General features: G+C 41.7%; 1 protein-coding gene across 1 annotated transcript; it reads left to right on the top strand.

The window, feature by feature from the left end:
- Nucleotides 1–1,317: 1,317 nt before the first annotated feature.
- On the top strand, nt 1,318–11,819 carry SVIP (small VCP interacting protein). The gene is made up of 4 exons (XM_056851725.1): nt 1,318–1,384; nt 8,282–8,332; nt 9,548–9,664; nt 11,516–11,819. Exons 1-4 carry the CDS (start codon nt 1,322–1,324, stop codon nt 11,528–11,530), a joined length of 246 nt encoding a protein of 81 aa, XP_056707703.1. The 5' UTR covers nt 1,318–1,321; the 3' UTR covers nt 11,531–11,819.
- The last annotated feature ends 8,518 nt before the right edge of the window (nt 11,820–20,337 follow it).

Genomic DNA, 20,337 nt, shown 5'->3' with positions numbered 1-20,337 from the left:
AAGTGCCTCGTAAAAGCGGCATTCCAAAAGGGCATGGGTAGCCCACACCCATAACCTGACCCTTAGGGCTTCCCATTTCATACAGCCTGCCACTCTGCCGGAGTGAGCAGCCATGCTAGAGTATGCAGGGGGCTACCCCTGCCCTCTATTTATTCCCCATGCCCCCCCCCCCCATTTATTCATCTTGATCCTATGGAACTCTGGACTACAGGAAGGTATCGTATATTCTGTAAAAATATTCCTACCTGCCTTACGGCAAATATCTCTGTACTCCTCTCTTTTATTTCCTAGATTCTCTGTGTGTACGCATCATTGAATGAAAAAAGACATAAACACTATTTAATTCGGAATCCTTTGTCTGTCTTTATTCAAGGTCTCATTAAACGGATTCTGGTATAGCTGAGTGCGACCCCACTATATAAATATATAGTCACCGATTGCTCAGCTAATTTCCCCATTTAAAGGAGCAATTCGGCTAACAGTCAATAGAGCCAGAAGAGCAAGGGCAGATCCTGAGTATGGTATATTCAGAATTCTGTCCTGCATTACCATAGAAGGGTTAGCATTCAATCTAGCCAGGCAAAAAGCTCTACAGAGTCGAGGAGTTGTCAGATAACACATATAGGCAGGCAGACCACGTGGAGGGGGCATTCCGAAGAACTGGGATGAACAGACGCGACGAGCACGAAAAGAAGTGCTTTTTAAACAGTTTTAAACAGCAGATTCATAATGGAGATCGAATATAACCTATCAACAAGTTAATGTATTATTACAACCTATCAGGGGGCGGTATTAGATATACCAACGTTGTATAATATCAAAACATGTATTTATCTCTCTCTCTCTCTCTCTCTCTCTCTCTCTATCTATATTCTTTTTTTTAATTTTATTCCCCCGCCCCTTTTTCCTTCTGTATCCCATTTTCTATTAAAAACCAATAAAAATATTTATTAAAACAAAGAAAGAAAGAAAGAAAGAAAAGGAGTGCTGTTCTAATCGAGCGATACCAATTTTTAATCTCTACTACATTTGCAACTTTTGTATTATGGGTCATGAAAAGAAACACCATCTCATTCCCCTGTGCACGGGACTCAAAGGGCAGCCCGGCGCCGCGCTGTAGCTCCGCTACGCTCCCTTCCGCGCCCTCTCCCCCCTCCTCCCCGCCGCTTCCCGCTCCAGAGCGCTAGGTGGCGCCGCCTCTGCGCCGAGCCCTGCTGCGGAAGGGCGGCGCCGGCGGCGGCGTGGTCAAAGTGCACGGCGGCGAGGGCGGCGGCGGCGCTTGCTTACGGGCGCTGCCCTTGCAGGGCCGGCCGGGGCCGGGATGGGGCTGTGCTTGCCGTGCATGGGGGGAGCGGCCGATGACGTCGTGGAGACGCCGGACCCGGTGAGTCCGAGCGGCCCCCCTGCTCGCCTTTTGCATTTGGGCCACCGCGAGGGGTCTGCGCCTAAAGACGCCCGGCCGCCTGGTGGCTGGCTGCCCCGCTGCGAAAAGAGGCTTACATTTGGCGGACCCCCATTTCAATTTGTTCTCTTTTTATACAGGCGACCTATTTGCCTTAGTTTCTCAGGCAGCCTTTGAGACCTCCCTTTTCCGCCCTTCTCCCGATTGCCTGTTGCCTGAAATTCGAAAATATGCGAGGCAACGTGTAAGATGGTTATAGTCCTTATGGTGTTATAGCCAGATTTTGGGAGCTGGATTTCAAACACAAATTTGGCCATTTATTTATGGAAGGTTTTGCATTGGATTTGTCATTCTATAGATGCACGTTTTCCCCATCTGAATTCTCAAAACTCTTCATGTTGAGTTTTGAGAATATGGATGGGGGGAAAGTGCATCTAAAGAGTGGCAGATCCAATGCAAAACCTTCCATGAATAAATGGCCTTTAAAGACTGAAAGCCAGTTTATTTTATTTCAAACAGCTGTTTGAGTCATTAAAAAAAAAATGTTGTTCCAGAAACTGGCTTTCAGTCTTTGTGTTAGAAATCCAGCTCCTAAAATCTGGCTATAACAATAACCAGCAAGATAGACTTACAGGAGAAAAGGGCAAGAGTCCAGGAGCACCTTAAAGACTAACAAGAATATTTCCTGGTAGGGTATGAGCTTTCGTGAGCCACAGCTCACTTCTTCAGATACAAAAACTCATACCCTACCAGAAAATATTCTTGTTAGGCTTTAAGGTGCTCCTGGACTCTTGCCCTTTTCTACTATTGCAGACAGACTAACACGGCGACCCACTGGGAATTATCTTCCTAAGGAGAGTTACTCCAATCTAAGACCCTTGAAATGAATGGGCTTAGACTGGAGTAAAACCTCCTTAGGAATGCACTGTAAGTAGTAAAAAAGGCTCAGGAGAACCCATCGGTGCTTAGCAGCCTGATCTCCATGTCCTTTTACTTGGAAGTTAATCCCGTGGTGTTTCTTGGGGCTATTTATGCGTGGTTACGCATGGGAGGTTTTGCCTTGGATTTGCCGCTTTCTAGGTGCACGTTTTCCCCCGTCTGAATTCTCACAACTCTGCATGGGGGGCTTATTGTTGAGTTTTGAGCATTCAGATGGGGAAAATGTGCATCTACAGAGCAGCTGGTCCAAGGCCAAACCTCCCATGCAGAAATGGTATGGGACTCATTTCCAGGTAAGCGCGCTGTCCTGCTGCTGTGTTCTCGTCTGGCTTTGTTCAGGCTCTAGAACAGCGGTTCCCAAAGTGGGCAGAACCATCCCCTGGGGAGGGGTGGAATTACCTAGGTCGCACTAAGGCAAGAGGGCTGCTAGAGGGGGCCCCCTTCAACTGTGTTGTTGGATAGGGTAAGGGGGCTCTGGGGTTAAATTTGTGGACCCAAGGGGGCGGCGCCCCGAAAAGTTTGGGAACCACTGCACTAGAAGAATGCGAAAACAAACATAATTGTGCTGTAAGGTGAAAGACTTCGTATACTTGTTGTCAGGCATATGCACGGAAAGAGATGGCTACGATTTGTCAGAAGAAGAGTAAAAGTCTGTGATTCATAAGCCCTCATTGGAGAAGGCCCCCCCTTTTAAAAAAATGATAGGGATCTGAGAGCTGCTGGGTCAGATGCGTAGCTCTCTAGCACATAAAGTAGTCGTTGGGGGAGAGTCGTGTATAAAAAGCAGAAGGAAGACTGTATAATTGCTTTTAAGCTACCTGTGGTTCTATGGCACCATTTTTTGGTATGACTGCATGCTTGTGAGAGAGCTACATTAATTATTGAGCATTTAAAAAACAATATGTTGTCTGTGTCTCAGTCTTTATTAAAAAACAGCCATAGACCAGCATAGCTGTTCCCAATATTGTCTGTATCATATGTATTAAGAACAAGACTTGAGAATTAATGGAGAAAAATATCTTTTCCTCCATTTATACTGAACTGCTTCTTAGATTTTAGTCTCAGGACTTAAAGGGCAGTCCTGTGCAGAGCTGCTCCAGCCTAAGACCACTGATTAATGTGTTAATCTCATGTCACGTTAGAAGAAGAAGAGTTGGTTTTTGTATGTCGACTTTCTCTACCACTTAAGGAAGAATCAAAGCGGCTTACAGTCACCTTCCCTTCCCTCAACAGACACCTCGTGAGGTAGGTGGGGCTGAGAGAGTGTGACTAGCCCAAGGTCACCCAGCTGGCTTCGTGTGTAGCAGTGGGGAAACAAATCCAGTTCGCAAGATTAGCCTCCGCCGCTCATGTGGAGGAGTGGGGAATCAAACCTGGTTCTCCAGATCAGAGCCCACCGTTCCAAACCACCACTCTTACCCACTACACTATGCTGGCTCCCAATAATGTGCTTAATAATAATGCATGTTTCTCTGTGATTGTTTTAAATCTTAGCTCTTGATTCAGCAGCTTGCAGAAGTACCTGCTATATTTGCAGTGGGTAGCCGTGTTAGTCTGTTTGCAGTAGTCAAAAAGGGCAAGAGTCCAGTAGCACCTTAAAGACTAACAAAAATATTTTCTGGTAGGGTATGAGCTTTCGTGAACCACAGCTCACTTCTTCAGTCATTCTAGCTGTATCTGAAGAAGTGAGCTGTGGCTCACGAAAGCTCATACCCTACCAGAAAATATTTTTGTTAGTCTTTAAGGTGCTACTGGACTCTTGCCCTTTTTGACTACTGCTATATTTGGTTGGTCTTTAAGATGCCCCCGAACCCATTGTCCTGTTGCTGCAACAAATTAGATTTAATTCAGTAATTTTGCTTGTTTTTAGCGGGGGGCAGTGCTGGAATAGTGGACAAGTGAGAAGACTTGTCTTTTCCTGTTAAGGGGTGGTGGTGGTGGTTTGAATTACATGGGCCTCTATGCATTACCAGCAGTTGTTGTGGCAGGCCTGGTTCATGCTGGTTGTTATCTTTGAAGTAGAAAGGAAGGACACAGGCTTCTTTCGTCACGCACACTCACCCTGGTAGAGAATATGAACTGGGGTTAATGCAGCTTCTCCTGGTTAGTGGGAGTAGAGACTTTATAGTGAGTTTATAGACGGAGCTTGAACCTAGGAATAAGCTTGCCTTATTCAGAAGGGAACTCTTTGTCCCTCCTTGTCACAATTTCTCTTTTCATGATTAATAAAATAACATCTGATCGCACCCAGAAACTACCATTGGAGTGTACACCTCTGTGTTCTATTGCATATTGGATGGTACTGTTGGATAGTGATCCAATCCAAAACCCCTTAATCAGTCTAATTTGTTTTCCTGGTAAAGTCAGAACCCTCACCTTGCATATTCATTTCTATATGCTTGCAGCACGAGTACAGCTTTTGGGGAAAAATAAGGAATAGGAATTTTTTTAAAAAGAAAACAAACAAGCTCCTTTTAATATCTCTACTTATAATATCTCTATTGTATTTATTATTTTTATTTACGTCAATTGTAGTCTGCCTTTCTCACTTGGAGTCGAGGCGGATTACGTGAGAGTGAGTCCATACAACTGAACAAGTGGGATATTCAGTAAACAATACAATGGAATTAGGGTTGTAGAACCAGACACAAATCTAAAAACAGAACTGAAGCAAAGCTTAAGTCTTAATATGACATATTAAAATGAATCAAAAATTACATAGTAGGATCCTCGTTTCAGTAAGCCAAACATGGCAGTAAAGACCACAGTCCCTAATATTTTTTCTTAAGTAACTTTGTGTATCATTTGGTACAGTGCAGCTCTATTGCCTGCGTAGAAAAGCTCTCTTGAACAATTCAGTTTTGGACAGTTTGCAGAAATTGTGTTCAGACGCGTATTCCTATAGACAGTTCTTACATAGTAGGAATTGCTGGGATTACATCGTGCCCAATCAATTTGTTGGTATTTTGGTGACAGCAGCATCTTGTGTGTAGTATATCATGTTCAGGGTCTGGTCCTGGTTTTGCGTTATGTGCAAGGGGAGAATGAAAGAAAAAGGGGATGATACCTATAAGCTTCAGCACTGCAGTCCAAGCTCTGCTCACGACCTGAGTTCGATCCCAACAGAAGTCGGTTTCAGGTAGCCGGCTCAAGGTTGACTCAGCCTTCCATCCTTCCGAGGTCGGTAAAATGAGTACCCAGCTTGCTGGGGGTAAAGGGAAGATGACTGGGGAAGGCACTGGCAAACCACCCCGTAAACAAAGTCTGCCTAGGAAACGTCGGGATGTGACGTCACCCCATGGGTCAGGAATGTCCCGGTGCTTGCACAGGGGACCTTTACATTTACCTTTTAACCTATAGATGTAACTGGAATAATTCCACCCTTCTTCCTGTGAATTTGTCTTGACTTTGGTATCTTTTAAAAGCATCTTGAAGGGATCACTTTAATTGAGAAGTGACAGTCCCGCCATTTTGATTGCTTAGCCCTCAATTCCCAGGATATGCTGCTGCTGTCTGAACGGGATTTTTGGTACTGATTTTTTTTTTTAAAGAAAGATAAGCAGGCTAGTCAGCAATTGGATAAAAATAAATTTCTTTATAGTGAGTAAAAATGTTTCTGTGTTTCTAGTAGGAAAATACAGAGAAGAAATCGAATTTCAATGTGGATTAGGTAAAGGATATATTCTCTGCAGAAAATTGTTTTATTGACTCACGTAACACAGTTTTCTAAATTTGAATCAAACATTAGATTACTTTTCGTTCCTACTGACTTAGTTACTAGCCTTGCAGCATGATCGTTCTTTTACTTCAGGACACTAAGACTGTTTCATGTGCACAGCGTTCCAAAAATCATCAACTTACTTGACTCCAGGCTTGATGCCCAAGCCATCGAGTATGTACCATTTTCAGATTCAGCCATTCTTGGCATAATATATGTGTCTATTGTGATAGGTCTCAGTGCAGTAATCCAGGACATTTGATTTCTGCAAGCTGCAGGGTATCCTGCACCACCTAAAGGCTTTTTTTTGGGGGGGGGGGCAGTTCACACAGTCCATACAGGAAAAGGAATGATTCGAAGTTCAATTTCATAGATGCGCTAAGTAGCTATATTTGACAAGAACTCGATGAGGGTAACCGTGACGTCAATAAGCCAAGCAAAATGCTCATCATTTTCTGAGCATGTTAAAGGCTCCACATGTTTGAATGAATCCAAGATGACACAAATGTTGAACTTGGCTTGCAGGACCCCATGGTGTGTTCTTATCAGGCTGGGCATGAGACCATGGGTGAAAGATCCTTTTCAGCCATTGCCTATCTCATCTTTTTGTAACTCTTGCAGCTCTATATGTGTGTAAAGAGCCGTCAAGTCGCAGTTGACTTAAGGCAACCCCTTATGGGGTTTTCAAGGCAAGAGACTAACAGAGGTGGTTTGCCAGTACCTTCCTCTGTATAGCAACCCTGGTAATCCTTGGTGGTCTCCCATCCAAATACAAACTAGGTCTGACCCTGCTTAGCCTCCGAGATCTGACGAGATTGGGCTATACCATGCTGCTTTCCCTCCCTATAGCACTGTACCAAGCCTTTAATATGTGTAGTTCACTGCGCCTGTGTGGTATAGTGCTTAGAATGTCACACGAGGATCCGGGAGACCAAAGTTCAAATCTTCACTCTGCCATGGAAGCTTGCTGGGTGGTCTTGGACCAGTCACTCTCTCAGCTTAACCTACCTGACAGGGTAGTTGTTGCATAAATAAACAAGGAGAGGAGAATGATAAAAAGCTGCTTTGGGTTGCCATTGGGGAGAAAAGCTGGGTATAAATGAAATGAAATAAACAAAGTGATTTGATGAAATAGAGAGCATCTCTTATTGCTTTTATGCATTTAGGAAAATCTAGAGATGGAAAAAGCTTATATACCTGATCTGAAAAATGTATCCAGCTGTAGGTAAAACTGATAGAAAATGTGGTTCCAGTTCCTAATAATTTGAAGGATTTTTTCCCCTACAGTTGGCTATTTGGCCTGTCTCAAAAGATTTGGTCAAATATTGGTGCAAGCAATTTAAATCATTAACTTCACTGAGCAGCATGCTTGATATTTATGCTAATTATACAAACAAGTGATTGTGAAACAATACAATTAAATTTTTAAAAAAGTATAATGAATCATTGTAACTTTAACAGTGCTGGGTGATGTTTCTATAAAAATGTTTTGTTCACTAAACTGTCGCCAAAAAACACCAGAATCAGTTGACAATATCAACCTTTCAAAACAGAATGCGAAACTAAAACAGAAGTAAAGCTAAGTACTGGCAATGATGGTGGGGGGGAGTAGAAGTTCTGAGTAGGTAGTGAGCTCATTCTTCCTCTCTGGAGATGGCTTGCCATTATAGCAAGTGGCCAGTGGGAGATACTTTGCTGATGCTGCTAGATCTTCCCCTGACTGATGTAGTAGGGCTAGGAGGCTGTGGCTTCCTTGGTTGAGTCAATTGATCTCCTGTTGGGTCTTCCTCTTTTCCTGCTGCCTCTTTTCCTAGCATTATTGTCTTTTCCAGTGAGTCTTGCCTTCTCATAATGTGACCAAAGTTCAATAGCCCTGGTTTGGTCATTTTAGCTAGAGAGAGTTCAGGCTTGATTTGAGCTAGAACCCACTTATTTCTCTTTTTGGCAGTTCATGGTATCGGTAAAACTCCTCCAACGCCACATTTTAAATGAATCAGTTTTCTTCCTGTAACAAATAGCAGATGATGCCATATTGAAATGAAAAGGTAAGTGGCAAACTTCACAGAGAAATCCTTTCCTTCATGAAATGTTTGACATGATCAAATAGTAAGTGGTCAATTAACAATATTTGACTGATTGGCCAGTGTGCCAACCCTATTTTTTCCCCAATGAAATGGATCTAAAATAAACTTTCTTATTGTTCTCTTCCATATTTCATATAGGAAATTAAAAGAAGACAACTTGCAGAAGCTGCAGAAAAAAGGCAGATGGAGGTAATGAAATCACACGTTTGGCACAAAGAGATGGCAGTTACTCAGACACACCTTGCATAATGAATGCCTCTTTGCTGGAAGTCAGATCACTTAAGAATGTGGAAAAGTGGGCATCATTATGGCATCACAGTTGACTTTTTCAACATTGAGCTTTCTAGCTAAGGTTGATGGAGTTTGGCACCAAACTTGCATCAATGAGTAAGAGTTTCTCAATATACTTCTGGCTGGGGGGAGCAGCCCTGAAGTAGAGGTCGCAATTGTGTAAAAGGCTTTTTAAATGGTTGTAAATGGGGTTTTTGCTGCAGGAGCGCATAGAAACTGGAGACTGTGCACCTAGATATTCAGCTGATAACAGCTACACTATGCCCTTCTGCTAAGGACCAAATCTGGGTGCCACCTTCCTGCCATGTTGTTCAGTTGACAAGTGGTATTTCCAGTGGGTCTTTGTAGTGATGCCTCTTTAGAGAGGTTTTTTATTGTTGTTATTTTATTTGGTTTGAGCTGAAGAGAATAGAAGAGCCAGGTTCAGCCACATTGCTGAGCCGCTATAATGCATGTATGGGAAAAAATCATGAGGCAAAGTATAAGAAAGCAATTTTAAGATGATGTGCCTTCCCAACAAAGAAAACCTAAATGTTAATCAGGAGTTGCTGAAATAATTTGTTGACCTAATTGTTATCTTCCACCTTGAAATATTTAACAGTGAAGGTAGCAAACATGTTAGAAAGTGGGTTATAATTTAATTAGACATTTTAACCCATTTTTTGTTATTTTCTAAATGACCTGTATCATGAGGGCTATTCTATCATGATAGGAGGTGAAGATGCAAATGTTACCACTATAGACTTGAGTATCCTGGTCCACTGTATCATATTCTAATCACCACTTGCTTGATGTCTTGGGGCTATATTGGTGAGCTGTGAGGGGAATTGAACATCAGAGTATTAAATCACAAGGTACTGTTTTTATAGGCTTCCTCCTCAGTGTATTCCAGGCCATACCCTTCATGGTGATGAGAAGCATGCTGGTTACATTCCAGTGTTTTCACACACACACATATATACATAAACGTATACAACTTCTATAATATTTATAATTATTGAATTCAATGCAAGCTGTGAAGCTTATGAAAACAGTCTCATGCCTAGCTGCACTTTTTTTGAAAAGGGGCATCTGCATTGTAATTTGCTCATTATGCCTATTTTTTCCCCAAAGGCCTCCTCTCGGGGTATTAAGAATCCATCTTCTGTGGAGCAAAAGAAAAGGAAACAGGAGGAAATGGGCAAACGTCTTGAATCGGCAGCTCCTGGACCAGAAGGAGGCGGGCTTAGAGTAAGATAAAAAACATATGTTCTCCTTATTCTTACAATCTTAGCATCTCCTATAGCTCTGCTGACTTACTGTCTGCCATTTGGCTTTTTGTTTTAGAAAAATACTGTATAAAACTATGCGGATTGTAGCCATTTGTCAGATTTCATGCATTTAAAATCTGAATACTCAGATTGCGAACCAGAGGAATAGAATGAATTCATGTGGTCAGTTTAAGAAGAAAAAATGTGGTTGAATCCTATGAACTTTGAGCACAAGTAATTTGCAAAGGTGGGTCTTGCCATCAGCCCCTGGTGCTCCCAAAAAGCTTGATGCTGACTATCAGAGGATCATTATGGACAATGTACTATGCAAAACAGAGCCTGCAGTGAAGAGAGAGATTCATTAGAGGAGAATATTATGTCTGCTAGCACCAATGGTAGTGGCGGTGGTGAGATGTCACCTGATCCCCTCTCCTCCCTTTAGCCCCTGCTCCATGTGGCATTTTTTCCCAATCCAATCCCCAGCCTTCCGCATTTGGCTTTTCAGAGGTGTCATGGGTGGATGGAAGAAGACATTGTTCTGTAAACGCCTTGCACTGGCAGTTCAGACTACTGAACCCCATTTTTAAGTGGCTATCTGAATCCATCTCACTCCTCTCAGTCAAGGGTTATAAGTCGTCAGATAAGCAAGTGTTGGTACTGTACACTTTATGTGACCTGTGGATCAAAAGGCAATTACTACTTATTCTGTGTAACCTGAAAAACTGACATGATTTTTGTAACATCGTGGAATATACACCAAAAACAAAAGAAGAGTCCTGTGGCACCTTAAAGAAGAAGAAGAGTTGGTTTTTATATGCCGACTTTCTCTGCCTCTTAAGGGAGAATCAAACCGGCTTACAATCACCTTCCCTTCCCCTCCCCACAACAGATACCCTGTGAGGTAGGTGAGGCTGAGAGAGAATGACTTGCTTAAGGTCACCCAGCTGGCTTTGTGTGTAGGAGCGGGGAAACAAATCCAGTTCACCAGATTAGCCTCCGCCGCTCGTGTGGAGGAGTGGGGAATCAAACCCGCTTCTCCAGATCAGACTCCACCGCTCCAAACCACCGTTCTTAATCACTATACCACGCTGGCTCTAGCATTTATCGTATAATTGAAGAATGAAAGGTAATACTTTTTATTAAGTACAAACAAGACAACACAGTGAAGCATAACCTTTTAAGGTCTCCAGAACTCCCTAACAACCTGGATGCTAACATTTATTTTTAGCATATACAGTGAATTGAATCCTCAATTAGTAATATTTTTCTTTGTTCACGGATTGAGGAAAAATTAATGTTGTGAACATTAGGTTAAAAGGCTTACCATGCAGAACTGAAAATCATATAGATCACTCTTACACTACCATGCAGAACTGAAAATCATATCGATCACTCCCAGCAACTACAATTAGTGATAACAAAAACTCATTCACTTTGATCTGCAATTTGGTTATGCTGGCCATTGGCTGTAACAACAATAAACGATATGCAATTTGGCTCCTGTAAAGACTGATGAATTCTGGTTCAGAAATGTCCCCGTAGAGTCTTCCGTTGAAGTTCCTTAGCTGGAGAATGCTCACTTTCAGGCTAGCAACCAAGGGGCACAGGTTTTTGAATGTTGCTGTATATAGGTCTGTAAGAAATGCATGGTCTTGTGTTTTATGTAGCTTGTGTTTGGGGAGATCTTGTACAATGTGGAAGTAGCTCTTTCAGATGTTGAGTCAGATGGGATGGTGTTCCACATCAGTGTCTCTTATAAAGATTGTTAGAGGAAGTCTTGATCTGTAAAATATTACTGTGAATGTTTCACCTCTGACCTTTTTGTTCCTAGTGGCAAGTTGGATAACTCTGGTGCAGCTCCGGATGGGAAGGACAGGATGATTATTCTACTGCCAATAACTTGCCAGTTCCTGCGGCTGAATGACACTTGTTCAGTGTGTTTGGCTTTTGCTGTCGTTTGCCTCTGGAGACTCAGCAGTACTTTGCCGTCGTGGCAGGGCAGATGGAAAATGTGCACTAACGTTCCTTTTTTCAAACCAAAACCTCACAATGTACAGCAGAGATGGCCAAAACCAGTTGTTTGCTAGTTATGCTGCCATATTGTATAACATTGCATGTCTTAACACATTGGAGGGGCAGATGTTGTGGAAGAGGCACTTAACGGTGATAAATGAAAAGTTCGTACGTTGATTGTTCTGGAAATAATCCTGTTTTAATAACTTCTCTAGATACTCAACTGTGTACTTTTGTCTGTGCCGTGCTTATAAAATTGAAGCCACAGTCCTCATCCCCCTTACTGTGAACTAACTGGGCTGAAGTCAGTAGGCTTTCCGAAGAGTAAACATTTTGAAGATGGAAGTTTTTGTGCCTTCAAGGGTGAATGTCCATGTTTAAGAGGATTTTCACCATGAGGTGAGAAATGCCTGTCCTTGGTTATTCCTTTAAATACCACCTCTGTGGGGGAATTAAAATACAGCCAAGTGAAAGGGACTGTTAATTGTTCAATATAAACTAATCCACAGCCATGGGTCTGATTTATCACGCAAGGCTGTATTTGTAAGAATAAAGAAGTATGGAAAGCATTTGCTACTTTGTGGTGAGATTTCTCTCTAAAACTGAACATGTAAACTTAATCTGATAAATCCTGGGGGATTGTTGGGTTTCTGCAAATACACAGAGTTATTAAAAATTTCTTCAAAGCATTATGATCCATATGTACTTATGCCAAGATAAATACATTTATATGGTTTATTCTCTCATCATTTGGATTTTCCTATTTATGATATTTGGGGCTTCATAGTTGTTCATTAAAAATACAACTAAGCTAATAAGGACTCATCTGAATGCAATTCTCCCTGCGTGTGTCTCATTTTCTAATGCAAATGGGATAGCTATTTCAAGTGTGTGATGGCTTATCCATTGATCAATACATTTGGTAATCTGTCTTTTTAATTAGTATTTCAGAACAATTATATGGACTGTTCACACGGCCTAGTTCTTGGAAATAATGGGAGAAGGGCTATCAGTTTACACTCCAAAAATGGATAGACAATTTTACTTTACTTGAACCAGATAGTTTTGTGAATGCATGTGTGTTGTTGGTTCTTTATCATCCTCCAGAGTAGCAGATATTTGCTTCTGAAATGAATAAGTTCAGTGGAAAATATACCCCCTGCACCCCCCAAAAAACCTCAGCATGCAAATTAAAGCTGAGTTTTTGGGAGGTGATGTTGTCTCCATTGCTTTTACTTTAAACAGGTTAGTGATAATTTAAAAAACAAAATCCCCACAATTAACTATCCCATTCAAACAGTAAAAATCAGTTGCAACTAGAATAGTTTAAAACCTCCCCATCAATTTTCTGGTTTACAGAATATAATGCTTGTCTTGAAATGCCTTTCCTTAACGTTCAAACTGTGCTTTAAAGTTAATAAACTATACCAGTTTCAGCTAGCAGAGGTGGCCACAATGTATCAGGAATGCTTTTGGCATATTCTAACCTTTCTTTCATGCATTAGTACAGGGGTCCTCAAACTTTTTAAACAGGGGGCCAGTTCACTGTCCCTCAAAAACTGTTGGGGGCCGGACTATAGTTTGAAAAAAAATATGAACAAATTCCTATTCACGCTGCACATATTTTATTTGTAGTGCACAAAAAATAAAACAATGCAATATTTAAAATGAAGAACGATTTTAATCAACATAAACTGATAATATTTCAATGGGAAGTATGGGCTTGCTTTTGGCTAAATTTTAAAAGGGAGAGGGAAAATAAGGATAAATAAGGATAAAAATAGAGGTAAATTTAGGAGGGGAAGTGGGAAAGGTCAGTTTGAAGGAGAGGGCTGCAGGGCGGGTCGCCAGTCTTGCAGGAGGTCGGCTTGATGCTTCCTGGGCATGCTGCTATATGGGGCTTATTTATTTTAAAAAATTTCTATCTCAGTGCAATCCTAGGGCCGCTCTCTTGATGCACATTTTCCCCAGCCAAATCCTCAAAAGTAAAAAAATAAGCCCCTATGCAGAGTTTTTGAGAATTCAGATGGGGGAAAATGTTTATGCGTGGAAGGTTTTGCCTTGGATTTGCCGCTCCCTAGATGCACCTTTCCCCTATCTGAATTCTCAAAACTCTGCATGGGGGCTTATTTTTGGTCAATTATGCACGGGAGGTTTTGCCTTGGATTTGCCCCTCTCTAGAGGCACATTTTTCCCATCTGAATGCTCAAAGCTCAACAATAAGCTCCCCCCCATGCAGAGTTTTGAGAATTCAAGATGGGGAAAATGTGCCTCTAGAGAGTGGCAAATCCAAGGCAAAACCTCCCGTGCATAATTGGCCGAATTCGGCTTAGACGGGAGCAACTACGGACAGGAGGCGGCGGGCTAAGCTCTACCGGGAGTCAATGCGGTTTACTCCTGAGTAGGCGCACTCGGGACCAGGTGAAGGAGGGAGGAGGCTAGACGGAGGGGAAGGGGTGGGAGGGAAAGAGAGGAAGGCCGGTTGCCCCAGAGGCGAGCCGTTGCCCCCCTTACCAGCTTGAGGTCCGGGTCGGCTGCCTCCGGCTTCTTCCCAAACCACCGGCGGCGGCTGCAATTGGCGGCAGTCTCCTCAGCTCCCTCTTTTGGAGGGCTGGACGAAGGCAGGCAGGCAGGGAGGGAGGGGAAAGGAGGAGGAGATGGTGACGGCCGCCTCAGGTCACAAGATGGTGTCCAAGCGGAGCCGGTCGGAGGCCATCCCCATGCGGAGGCCGCAGAGGGCCGCTTCGAACTACCGCTCCTGGCATGCAGCGGGAGGGGGAACGGGCTTTCTCCCCCTCCTGTTTCCATCCAGAGGCGGGCCACTCTGCATCATGGGGCTCGTAGTTCCCAGCGGGGAGGTGTGGCGCTGGTTTTGGGCCCGGCCTGAGGGGCCGGATCCGGCCCACGGGCCGTAGTTTGAGGACCCCTGCATTAGTAACATTCATTTGTCTTCTAAGAGAGTCCAGTTCCTCCTTTTATCTTTGTTCACTGAAATGTACTTAAATAATTCAGTGTAAACGTTTGTGGCCTTGTAAAATACTGATACCTCAAAACTATATAATTCTGGGCATTTGTGCTCCTGACTGACTACATTTGCATCACACCTGTCTTACTGCTTTTAGCTAATGTAATAACTAATGTACAGTTGGTAACCTGGGGTAGCAGGAGCTTTCCCAGTAATGCACGGCATCTATCATTGTGATAGTGCTAATTTAATTAATTAAAGTGCCTATTTGGGAATTAAATTGTGTATTTTCCATACTTTTATTATGTTTGCCAATGTTTTAAAAAGGTGGGGTGTCAGAATGAAATCACCATGCACTCTGCAATCATAATTTCGCTTTTCCCTTAAAGCAGATGACAAAGAACATTTTGATGCTAGTACATATGTTTCTTTCATCTTTCCATCTCTTTACATATGAATTATAGTCCCCTGGTGAAGATGCTGGGCCTGTTGAAAGCCCAAATGCCATGTTTATGGGTAAATGTGATCTTCCAAACAACAAAACCCTGTGGTTTCATTCTGCGTACAGTTGTATGCTTGAATCACCTTGCTAATGGAGTCCTTACAATTGGCTTTTAGTTTTTCTGGCAAAGTTATCCAGCAGTATCCAGTTCATTGTCTCAACTTGGCCATTACCTTCAGGATGATATGGAGTTGTCTGGGAAGGGCTAACATTGCAGTATTGCGGACGTCTTTTGAAAACATGGTTTTCAAAATCTTCATCTTGATCATGATGTAGTCTGCTGCTGTCTTTCCAGACTTTGGTTGTAGGATAAGCCTGGACAAGCCTTGAAAAAATGATCAGCCATGACTAAGATATATTCATATCCTCCCTTGCTCCTACCTAAATGTGAGAAATCAGTGGACACAAGTACAAAAGGTTTTGTGGTGATTATGTTGCTAAGTGGATCTCTAGTCAACTGGCAAGGCTTTCGTTTGACACAGCTGCAAATGCGTGTGATATGATGTTCAATGTCTCTTTTCATGCAAGTCCAAATAAAAAGTTCCCTTGCTAAACCGAAGGCCCTTTCCCCACCTAGGTGTCCTATTTCCTTGGAGTTCTATATATATATAGAAAGACATTAATAGATAAACAAGCAAATAAATAAAATGAATAAATGGTGGTAGTATATGAATGGAACAGTGTATAAGAACCAACCCCAATAACTGTGAGTGAGGGTTTGTTATTAAATGGCTGGGCTACCCTGTCTGCTGATTTCTTTGGGAGTGGGAGAGGTCCTGAGGTGTGAAAAGGTCATGTCTCTGTATATATTTTAAAAGAGATGAGAAGGGTGCTGAGTGAGATGTCCTGACCTACGTGTACCCTGAACCTGAGAGAGAGAGAGAGGTTGCTGAGGGTGGCAGGCACTTTGTGTGAATGGAGAAAGGGTGTCACAGTTGATGTTGATGTTGGAGGTTCTAAGATATACAAACTCTTTAGGATCAAAGTTTCACTCCAGATATGTACTGCAGTGTCCAAGTGATCTTAGTTTTAGTCTGAAGCCTGAATACTCCTATATGTTCAAGATGCTGTATGTTCAAGATGCTGTAAACAGAAAGAACTTGTCTTCTTGCCTCCTATGGCGTAAGGAAGATTCTGTGTTTTCTATACTGATTACCCATCTTGTACACACAAAGTATTCCTTAAATCTTGAAGACTGTAAGGCACCCCTGCTTGTGCAACATCTAGCTGAATAGGACTGCTGGGTGGTTCCGACCAATAGTTTAAAAAAGCCCTACCATTAGCTACTTAATACAATGGGCACTGACTATATGTCAACAAAAGATAAGGCTGATCAAAGCTCAGTTGAAAAACAGCTGCAAAACTGGAGTATGTCTTTATTTGTTTGAGAGAATGCCAAATTGCTGAGAACAAATAAGAGTTAATGAAAACATTTTTAGAAAGTATCTGTTTATTACTAATGCACCAAATGATTTCTGCTCCATTCTATACAGTCATCATTCAAATAATCCTTGAACAATTATTATCCTAGCAAGGCACAAAAGTTATCAAACATAGGCAAAGAATATCCGCAAAACCTATAAACCAAATTCCAGCATTATTCTACATCACTGAGATGAGTGATCTAACCCACCGCTCCACAAAAGGCATTTATCTACAGAGAATGCAAACAATATTTTCATATTTACTCAATGTCATTGAAAAAACAGCTGAATTGATAGGGCAAGTGATGCCATCACTTGACAAAAAGAACAAAACTCTATCCCAGATGATTATATAAAATCCTGATTGATCTGGGATTGTATGAGGACATACTTTATATATGCCTACAGCTGCAATTGTACCCTTCAGTCACAACAGATTGGAAAGGCCAACCTAAAGGCAAATAGCAAAACTCCAAAGAGCAGGCACATGAGTTATTGCTACAACTGACTACATTATCAGGTAAAGTTTGGAAAGCATAAAGTGACTGAAGGATCATTCCTGTGTCTAAAACGATGTACAGATGTTTTGCGGTTGATTCCATTGTGGGCTGTGAATACTTGTACTGCACAAGTAGCACAGCAATTCACAAGTCTAGCAAGAGATCTGACAATGTGATCGCACCTCTTTTGGGACAATGGGATGTTTGAATCTGTGTTTTTAAAACTTAATATGAAAAACATCCGCAAGTGGGAATTTATGATTATAGAAGGCTATAAAAGCTAAATTATGAGATTGGGAAAATCCTTAAGTGTTTCCAATTTGTCAGGCACTAACAAAATATCCTTTTATCTGTTGGAGGAAGCAATGTCTGATGTACAAAAGGAAGAGAACACCCTGCAGGGGGCAGCAAGGGAAAAGGCCAGTTAGATAGGATAGTGAGATCAGCACCTTCTTTCCTGATGAGTGTAATTCCCTGTCTGTCTCCAGAGTGCTATGCTTACGGCAGTATTCTGCTGCTTCTCAGAAGATCCACAACTCTCCACCTCTCTTTCTCAGCTAGTGATGTAGCTAGAAACCTGTCCCTATTTCTACTCTTCTCTGTCAAGTACGTTAATTCCTGAATGAAGCTTTTTCTACAGATCAGTTTGTGCACCTCTGTTGCATTACACTCAGCCAACATTATCACACATTGTACTGCCCTGGTGGACATGTAGCTTATACCTGCTTTAGGTGGGTCAGAAGCCAGTGTCTGGCCTTGTTCTGGTACCTGATGACCTTTCAGAGTGTCACTGGTTGCAGCAGTGCAGGGAGAGTTGGGCTGATTGATGATGAGCAACCACAAGGTTACCACTAAAAGGACACCCATGGTGGTGCAGGGAAGGCAGCTTCACCAAAGGTGTCATCTTAGAGAAACTTCAGCACAGATCAGTGCTATCTTGGAGCCACCGGACTGGACATTTCAGGTGACACGTACTTCTGAGAGATGTAAAGGGAAGTAAATTTTGGACATCTTTGCTGTCATTACAAAATTTGTGTTCTCTTAAATTGCATCAAAAACTGCTAGTCGAGCCGAGCCTTGAAATTCCTTCTTTGTGTGGCTAGCTTTACTCTGTTCTTTTCCAAAGCCAAGTGGCTACCCAAGCCATTATATCAGCCAAGCACATGTTTGTATGTATCCATGACAGACTGGACATGTTGAAACATGCTGTGTGGGTGGGAGCAAGCCCCGAGCTTCTTTAAAACTCTTTCAAATCTTCCTATTACTGCATTAACATGTAAATATGAGATGTTATCAGTTAAAAAATCATTTCATGTAGCTTTTAGTGGCACGCAGGCATTCATTCTTTGGTGGAAATTTGAAAAAAAAAATAGCTAACACGTGATTGTTTCTTCATAGATTGGAAAAGGCTGCAGTCCATAAATCAAGAATTCTGATATTAATATACAGGCGATAAAAGAGCTGAAGTTAAAATGACTAAACTGAGGCTATTGTATTTTGGTCACATTATCAGAAGGCAAGAGTCACTAGAAAAGACAGTCATGCTAGGAAAAGTTGAGGGCAGCAGGAAAAGAGGAAGACCCAACAAGAGATGGATTGACTCAATAAAGGAAGCCACAGTCCTCAGTTTGCAAGATCTGAGCAAGGCTGTCAAAGATACGACATTTTGGAGGACTTTGATTTATAGGGTCGCCATGAGTCGGAAGCAACTTGACAGTACTTAACACACACAGAAGAGCTGATATTTTCCACCAGTTGGTGCGTAATCTACAGCTGTTTTCATTTTGTATTGCAAAGACTTTGGCACCCTGTTCCATCAGTTGCTTACAACCATAGGACATTAACACAGGCGTGGAATTGCTTTGCCAGTAAAAGGTACCCAAAACAATTTCAGTGGAAGGACTCAGAACACAAAGGAACAGAATGCCTGGACACAGCAGGCCCCTTCTGTGAATGAGGGTTCCTGCTAGGGTTGCCAGGTCCCTCTTCATCACCAGCGGGAGGTTTTTGGGGCAGAGCCTGAGGAGGGCAGGGTTTGGGGAGGGGAGGGACTTCAATGCCATAGAGTCCAATTGCCAAAGCAGCCATTTTCTCCAGGTGATCTGATCTCTATCGGCTGGAGATCAGTCGTAATAGCAGGAGATCTTCTGCTATTATCTGGAGGCTGTAAATTGGTAGTATTCAAAAACACAGATGTAGGCTAATAATTCACTTATATCTATATTTTATACATACATAATCTTATAAGGTTGCACTATTACTTCACAGTGCCATTTCAACCAGCAAAATTAAATGTACAGAATTGTATATACAACAAGACAATATTCTTATGAAATTAATAAAGTTAATAAAGTTCAACAGAAATCAGCAATTAGCTTGTAGTGTCTTTCTTTCATGAATTATGTATATACTGTCCATAAATGTCCTTAATTCCAGTTGGGTAGAACAGGATTCCGGTATCTTTGCCTGTTTCAATATTTTCAATATTGCCTGTTTCAAATTTTCATACACAGTAACTTGTGTGGTGTCAACCCGACAAGAATCCTTTCTTGTTTCCAGTTAAGTAATTCCATATGGGCAATATACTTAAATGCTTGCTACTATTCTCATTAGGACCGATCCCAGGTGAAAATTTGTTCATGATTGTGAGTATAAATGTAATTATATTACACATGTATAAAATAATTAATGTTTCAAGACTAAGAATGTTAATCATAGTCCTACTTGAAAAATGTATCAACAGAGCAGCGTTCTGAAATTGCAGACAAATGCTGATGATACAAAGGACGTTCTGAGAGAGGATCCAGACGTCATAAATATATGTCCTTCAGGGTAGCTGAAGAAATACTGAAACAGGCAAAGATACCGGAATCCTGTTCTACCCAACTGGAATTAAGGACATTTATGGACAGTATATACATAATTCATGAAAGAAAGACACTACAAGCTAATTGCTGATTTCTGTTGAACTTTATTAACTTTATTAATTTCATAAAAATATATCCTTGTTGTATATACAATTCTGTATATTTAATTTTGCTGGTTGAAATGGCACTATGAGGTAATAGTGCAACCTTATAAGATTATATATGTATAAAATATAGATATAAGTGAATTATTAGCCTACATCTGTGTTTTTGAATATTACCTGGAGACTGGCAACTCTAGTTCCTGCAAGTACAGGATCTCACTGTGCTAAGGCACAAGAAAATGGGATAGGAGCAAAAGGTTGAGATTGTAGATTTTTTT

This window comes from Euleptes europaea, chromosome 6 (genome assembly GCF_029931775.1).
Source record: "Euleptes europaea isolate rEulEur1 chromosome 6, rEulEur1.hap1, whole genome shotgun sequence".
In the NCBI taxonomy this organism is placed as follows: Eukaryota; Metazoa; Chordata; class Lepidosauria; order Squamata; family Sphaerodactylidae; genus Euleptes; species Euleptes europaea.
Note: the sequence above shows the minus strand (reverse complement) of the source record. Positions and strands in the feature narration are given on the sequence as shown.

Excerpts from the sequence above, each read along its gene's own strand:
- SVIP (XM_056851725.1), top strand. The coding sequence starts at position 1,322 with ATGGGGCTGTGCTTGCCGTGCATGGGGGGAGCGGCCGATGACGTCGTG. Across the intron at positions 1,385-8,281 it reads TCGTGGAGACGCCGGACCCG|GAAATTAAAAGAAGACAACT; the intron begins GTGAGTCCGAGC and ends TATTTCATATAG. Across the intron at positions 8,333-9,547 it reads CAGAAAAAAGGCAGATGGAG|GCCTCCTCTCGGGGTATTAA; the intron begins GTAATGAAATCA and ends TTTTCCCCAAAG.